The sequence below is a fragment of the Cryptomeria japonica genome, chromosome 6 (genome assembly GCF_030272615.1).
Source record: "Cryptomeria japonica chromosome 6, Sugi_1.0, whole genome shotgun sequence".
Lineage (NCBI taxonomy): Eukaryota > Viridiplantae > Streptophyta > Pinopsida > Cupressales > Cupressaceae > Cryptomeria > Cryptomeria japonica.
The window spans coordinates 228,301,929-228,309,466 of NC_081410.1; the positions used below are offsets into that span (position 1 = coordinate 228,301,929).

General features: G+C 36.9%; 1 protein-coding gene across 1 annotated transcript; it reads left to right on the forward strand.

Annotated features, from left to right (window-relative positions):
* Window positions 1-1,129: 1,129 nt before the first annotated feature.
* On the forward strand, window positions 1,130-6,870 carry LOC131071455 (transcription factor MYBS3). Its single transcript, XM_058007301.2, has 3 exons — window positions 1,130-1,696; window positions 5,325-5,533; window positions 5,843-6,870. The coding sequence occupies exons 1-3, from the start codon at window positions 1,417-1,419 to the stop codon at window positions 6,416-6,418; spliced, it is 1,065 nt and encodes a 354-aa protein (XP_057863284.2). The 5' UTR covers window positions 1,130-1,416; the 3' UTR covers window positions 6,419-6,870.
* Window positions 6,871-7,538: the final 668 nt, after the last annotated feature.

The following is a 7,538-nucleotide window of genomic DNA, read 5'->3' on the forward strand; positions in this document are numbered from 1 at the left end:
AACTTATATTTTCTCTTATACCAACAATTTACTTGCTAGATCCAAAACTAAATACTTTAGATTAAATTTTCTCTTGTTCCAACCATTTTCCCACAATATCCAAAACTAAATACTTTATTTATTTGAGTGTTAGATCTAAAACCAAATAATTTATTTTTTAAATAAAATATTGATGTTATGTCTTTTGTACCAGCAATTTACTTGATAGATCTAAAACTAAATACTTTATTGTAATGAGTATGGATATTATATGTACAACTTTTTGGAGCAATATAGAAAGCTATCCCCATAAAGATAACACTTACCCAAACCCAAAAACAAAAAAAACCGAAAAAAACAACTAACATTTTTAAATTAAATACTTTCCTCATTATATCTAAAACTAATTTATTTATTTGACATAGATCAAAGATTAATTACTTTATCTAATTCTAACATAAAATTCTTCATTTATTTCCCTTGTAATATTGTCCTAGGATGTTTCCATAGAAAATACTAAATAAATACTGATGAAGGGAAGCACCTACCCTAGCAAAGGACCTTTATGGAAAAAACAGTGAATTTTTTTTATTAATTTATTAATTTATGTTGGACAAAGCTCCACGTGGGATACCAGTGCCACATGCCTAACATAAAATAAAGGCACGCATATAAATTTAGCCTGGAAAGCTCCAAAACCAAAGGCAAAGGCAACGTGTCCCACACGCAACGTGTGCGGGCAGTGGACGTTAGATAAAGAAAAGAAGAAAAAAAATTCCAGCAGTCAAAGGAAGGGATTCATAAGTACCTAGTACAACATCAACATTTCTCACAACATCCAAAATGGCTTTTCTTCACCCCTCCAAATTCTGTCTCAATGGGGCCCACACGCCCCTTATCCCCGAGAAACAAGGAACCTTCGCGTAACCACTTTCACATGTTGAGAAAACTTTTTATTTTAGGATAAATATTTAAAAAGAATATTAAAAAAATGAAATGAATCATCTCATGCCATGCCCATTGCCATGGCCATGGCATGGTAGATTTACACGTATGGAGTTCTTTCCGCGTGGGCAACTGGACACCGTCAAATGTTGCCGACCTAAAAAATAAAAATAAAAATAGCCCCACACTTTATCCCCTTTAAAGACCAACTTTATCTCTCTGCCCACACATAACAAGAGGAAAGGAGTCCTCGTCTTCTTCTCTTCTTCTTCTCCTTCTTCCTCTTCCGTTTTCGTCTTCTTCTTGCAAAAATATTTGTAACTGGAATTAACAGTTCTGAGCAGGCAGGGCTGGATATACACGCTGTAAAACAACAAATTTGGTCTGTTTTCTTGTGCTTTTGTGGGGTAAACTTTTCCTATTTCTGGCTGGATCGATCTGCGATAAGATAGAGAGATCGATTTCTGAATTGTGATTCATTGGAAAAGCAGTATGACGCGCAAGTGTTCGCACTGCGGCCATAACGGCCATAACTCGAGGACTTGCCCTAATCGGGACCGTGGTGGAGTGAAATTGTTCGGCGTGAGGCTCACGGATGGCCCGATCAGGAAAAGTGCAAGTTTGGGGAATCTGTTGATGATTAATAATAACCCTCCGTCGCCCTCTCCATCCCCTTCTGCTTCTGCTTGTGTTGCTGCGGACCCCGCTGGTTATTTGTCCGATGGTCTTCTTCATCCGTCCACCTCTTCTATTTCTAGGGAGAGGAAGAAAGGTAAGCAGCTCTTTACGTTTTGGATTGCTGTAATTTGAATCACTTTGGATTTTTCCATATTTGGTTTTTTTGTGAATCAATTTGTTTTCTTGAGGTCCACAAGGTATAAATATCCAATCTTTGCCGGAAGAGATCTCTTGTACTAGTGTTTTTTATGTTAGAAATGCCCTTCGCTAGAGGGCACAAATAACCGAGATTTCTGTGCTCTTGCAAGTGTAGATTTTCTTTTCTTGTTTTGTTTTCATTATTTCTAAAATAGTGAAAAATCTTTTTGCCTTTCAAACGGGATTTTGGCAATTATTGATCCAATTGCCAAAATGGAGTTTTAAGTTGGTAGTTTGAGATAGGGTTTCGTTTCTGAAAATATGTGCTGGGTTGTTGAGATAAGTTAAAAGGCAAGATTCAATCGAAAATATTATTACTGCATGCAAAGTGTGATTCTATCTTGAAATTGATACGTGGAGAGAAATTAAATAAATTATAAAGCTGAGCCTTTGCTTTATTTTTTTGATTGGGGGATTGAATTAATGTAAAATTTCAAATAGGTGTTTGTTTTCTTGACTGAAGATCCAAAAGAGACTTCAAGATTACTGATGTAAATCTTGTTGAAATGTTGTTTTTGCCAGAATTATTTGATCATGTACTTAAAAAAAATAAAATGAGATCTCTTCAATCTGTTGTACATCCATTAGTCTAGCTAGGAAAATATCCCAAGGGAATAGACTGGTGGAACGGTTGTTGTTCAGGGAACTGGTCTCTAGAATTTTTAATTATTCCGAGGGGTATTCTACTTTGTGAGGTGGATAAATGTTTTAATCACACACGTAAGAGCCTTTAGCTAAGGTGGAGTAATGTTAAAGATACGAAAAGCAAGTAAAGCTTCTTACCCCCTATGACTCTGCCTTGTGAGCTGGACGTGCCCATTGGATCATGATTCATTATAAAACCCTACAATACATTTTAGCCTTTCTCTTGCCCCTATCCCGTGGACACAAGTAGGTTACGAATATGAGTACATTTCTAGACATTATAAGTTCTCCACCATCTGAACACTGTCTTTGGCAGGAAATGTTAAAACTATACTGACCAGTCCAATAATTGATTAAAGGTTGTTGCATTTTCGTTTCAGGTTGCAATACTCTTATAAGGATGAGAGATTTGCGAAACCATTAGACATTTGTGACCAATATTTCTCTGGGTTTTGAGTACATGGAGGATAATCAACTCAAATTTTTGGGGTTTATGCTCTTATTTGGAAATGAGATTTGTGAAATCATGATATATTTGTGATTAAAGTGTCTCCGAGTTTTGGGTATAGGCCCTGTAGGGCTACACGGGGACTCATTTTTGGGATGTTGAGAAGATGGCTCTTAAATAATAAGAAAAATATAGTATTTAAAGTTTCACAGGGTTTCAATAGCCTTGTTATCATTATTCTACTCCTATATTTTACACGTCTTTCAAGAAATTTCGATAAGGTCCAAATCCACCAAAATACATCAAGTAGTTACCCAAGGTTGCTCTCTTTAACTACTATTCAAGAATTACTCCTCTATTTCTAAAGTACTACTATTTTCTGATATCAAAAATACAGAAACAGCAACTTTGAGAGATAGTATTAGGCTGTTTGTCTATTTGACTTTCTTTCATTGAAAATACATTAGTAAATGGTGCAGACATTCTGCCAATTGCTGAGGGATGTTAGCAAAATAAGGGATGACCCTAGGAACATCCTCCTCTCAGTGATGTTTTGGGATGCCTCAGAATCCCTGATAAATGAGGGATTGGCACATCCCCATCTTTGGTATGTCGTTTAAGCCAAAGAATGGATGCTATGGGATCAGAAAAGAATCATCACAATTCATAGCTCACCTCAGGTTGAGTTTGTTGATTTAGGTCAGATCTGAGCTTGCGGAAATGTTCTTCACCTGTGGAAATGATCTGGATATTTAAGAATACTGAACACTATTGGGTGAATGTATTGGAGTATGTGTGTGTAAAGGACAAGGTGGGGGCTAAATATGTGGGGATATGCATGCATATAGGATAGATATGCATCTATAGGATAGAGTAAAGGCTAGGGGAATGGGACCAACTTTGCACAAGATTGTGCCATTTGTACCTATGTACATTTATCAAGACATTACAAGACATTTCCTCAAAATAAGTGCAAAAGTAAAAAGTAAATGTAATGGGTATGGAAATTTCACCATTACAGCTATTTATTAATTTATGGGTATGGAAATTTCACCATTACAGCTATTTATTAATTTATGATTAGATATTCATATTATTCTCAATGATGTAATAACAGTATGAATATTTCGAAAATCATTTTGAATAACATTATTTTATGATATGTAGGATTTGTGCTATGGGGTAAGGAATTGGAGGAAGTGCTAGGATTTACGATTTAGGTAGTAGCTTCTTACTGTGGAGTGCTCTTTAAAATATCATACTTGGTTACTCTTTCCTTGATTCCTGGTACTCATCCCCAGCATCCAAAACATATCCCTGTATAGGAGCCCCATAGGGGTGTGTCCAGATTTTACGAGACTTTGTATGAAGTTTGTGTTTTATGCCTCTCCAAGAGGCATCCCATGAGGTTTTGTTTATCTCAAAATTCAATTCATATCTGTTTAAGATATGAGCTAATATTGATCTGAACACATGTCAGGTATTGTGTGGCACAAGGAAGAAAAAATGGTATGCTTAATTGATAGTTTTTGAGTGCGCATTAACAATTCAGGTTGGTTATGATCTGAGTGTTGAATGTGTAACAACTGAAATTTATTGTACATTGCTATCTTAGGCTTTTAGGCTTTTAATCTCTTTTGGAATCTACCTTGGATATTTAACTCTGAGGATTGCCTTGTTCTTGGCATTTTTTTAAATAGGTATATATATATATACATACTACTCAGATGGCTATGTCATTTGCTCACGAGTAACATTTCACAGATTCTCTCGATAATTTATTTTGAATGTCTGAAAATCTGTTAAAAGTACGGTTGCTCTTGCACCAAAAGATCGACTTGGCAATGTTTGATACAGCCACTAGATTTGTAGAATCCACCAAAAGATCGACCTGGCAATGTTCGATACAACCACTAGACCTGTAGAATCCACAGGAGGCAGTTAAGCCATGTTATAGACCTGAGCGCTGCACTGCACAGCACAAGGAGATCAAGGGTGCACACCTTGCAACAATCCTCCAGTGCAAGTGAGCGGTTTGAACCTGTAAATATCACTTGTTAGAAGTATGATTTTTGTTGCACCAAAAGATCGATTTGGTAATGCCTGATACAACCACTAGACTTTATAGAATAGGCAGTTAAGTCATGTCACAAAGCGTTCCAGACCTTCCTTTCCTTCTGCAGGCTGCATTGTATAGCATAAGGAGACCAAGGGCACACCCCTGCAATAAAATCAACCTTAATAACATGTAGAGGGCTTGATGGAACTTGGCATTAGAGTTTGCCTTCAATTTTGTTATGGATAAAGATTGCTTTGTTCTGAGCTTTTTTCTCCATGAATTTAACTGCTCCATCTGTGTTATTTCTGTTGCCTATGATCATTAACGCTTCACTTGGTGACCTGATTTATTGTGGTTCTTAAATTTATGTAGGTGTGCCATGGACAGAGGAGGAGCATAGAATGTTTTTGCTAGGTTTGCGGAAACTAGGAAAAGGTGATTGGAGAGGGATCTCTCGGAACTTTGTGATTACAAGAACACCTACACAGGTAGCAAGTCATGCACAGAAGTATTTCATTCGACAGAGCAATATGACCAGAAGGAAAAGACGTTCCAGCCTCTTTGATATGATAACAGAAGGGGTGAGTTTTTAATCTATTCATTTGCTTTCGAATACCAAAAGGCTTTTTTGGACTCAACTGAGAAGTGGATTATGAAACAAAGCAACACTGCTCTGAAATTCTTTCTTAATTAATGAAGAGGTATTTGACGCTTAAAAATCCCTGCTCATCAGGGATTACTCTTTTGCTTAATTTTTTTCTTCTACTGCCCATATCTCCCACCTTTCAGATCGTTACAGATAAAAACTTATTAAAATGATTTATTTGTTTCCATGTTGGAGGTTTACATTTAGCCATCCTGATCATTCTTTTTTCATTCGCATTTTACAGGACCATGACAATGCACTAGAAGTTTATTCAATGGTTACTACTGTTGATCCTATTTGTGAAGGTAGTGTACAGAACCAGCTCCTTCCTGGTGACCAAAATTCCATGCTTAAGCAAGACCCCAATTTTGAACATAACAATTTGGGCATGTTATCATCACGATCAGCTTCGGATCAAGAATGTGAAACAGTTGATTCAGCAAATTCTACAGAAGTGCAAAATCAGTTCCCCCAAGGTTCAGTACAAATGGCTTGTATTCCACCGGCATATCCCACTTTTGTGGGACAATCCCTTCCTATTCCAGTCCCTTTTTGGCCTGTTTTTAGGCCTAACCCAAATGACCTGCCACCGAATTCCAACATTTTCAAACCTAGGGCAGAGGTTCCCAAGGCTCCGGTAAACATTGATGAGCTTACAGGCATTTCACAACTGAGTATTGGTGAACCAGCAGGTCCAATTGAACCTTCAGCCTTGTCATTGAAGCTTCTGTCTAAACCTTCTAGACAATCTGCATTTCATACAAATCCGTCACTCAACAACAGCAGTTTAAGTCCTATCAATCCCATTCATGTTGCTTAAGTCTTCATCAAACAAATGAAATGCAGAGGGACTGGATTCATTTTGGGATCACCGATTTTTATCAAATGTAAAAATCAATTCATTCTGTGGCAAGCAGGGTCCCTGGTACACCTCTTACCAGGTTGTAAACATATATTGGCTTGAGGTGAGGCTGATGCGGAAGGGATCTTGAATCTTGAATCAGGAAAAGGGCTCGGACTTGGGATCCTGATTTTTGTAGCAATGAGATAGGTATGCTGGGTGATTAGGAGATTTGCATTTTACTTTGCATGTTGAACACAACTACTGTTTTCAGGGGTTGATCAGCAGCGAAGAATGTGACACAAGCCATCTTAGTCTTGATTCATTTAGTCTTTAGTATCCTATTGGGAGCTCACAAGTGTGAGGAGTTGCTTATGTGGTAGTTGAGCTAAAGGGCAATGACAAGTATAATGACTATTCTTTATTTTTTACGCTTCTATTGTTGAATTGTTTGTTATAATTTTGTGAACATCTAGGATGCAGGCCTCTTCCCAATTTTGCATAGTTATGGTAGAATTTTCTGTGTACTACAGTCAAGTATTTGAAACAGATGATGCCTGTGAATTGATTTTAGGCAATTTAATGCATATAAATTGAATCATTGTGTTATATGTTCTTATATAATATACTATATGTTGGAAAGACCCATGTTGCCCCATCAAGTTGGACTAGTCATAACTCGCTACGAAATCTAACATATTTTTGAATCATGAAAACCACGAAAAGCTTCGACTTGTAGAGAGCATGTCTTGTGCTCACCTAACCTATAATTAATAGGAGTTGTTGGAGAGTCTAATTCCAATTTTTGCAAAGAAAAGTGGCATTATTTTGGACATGTTTGACTCGTGAAAGGATTTCTTGCTAGTGCATGGTTATTCCATAGAAGGATTTAAGTAGGTTGGTATTTCCTTTGAAATTTGTCATCCTAATCGATCATTCCATGTCAGCTTTACTCCAAAATCTAATCCATAATCTAACCTAATCCATCATCCAATTCTTACCCACTCCTAATCTCATTCTCTATAAAATCTGTCATCAAAATTCAAATCCGAACTCTTTTAAATCAAGTGAAAAAACCATGTCCTTAATGTCAACCCTT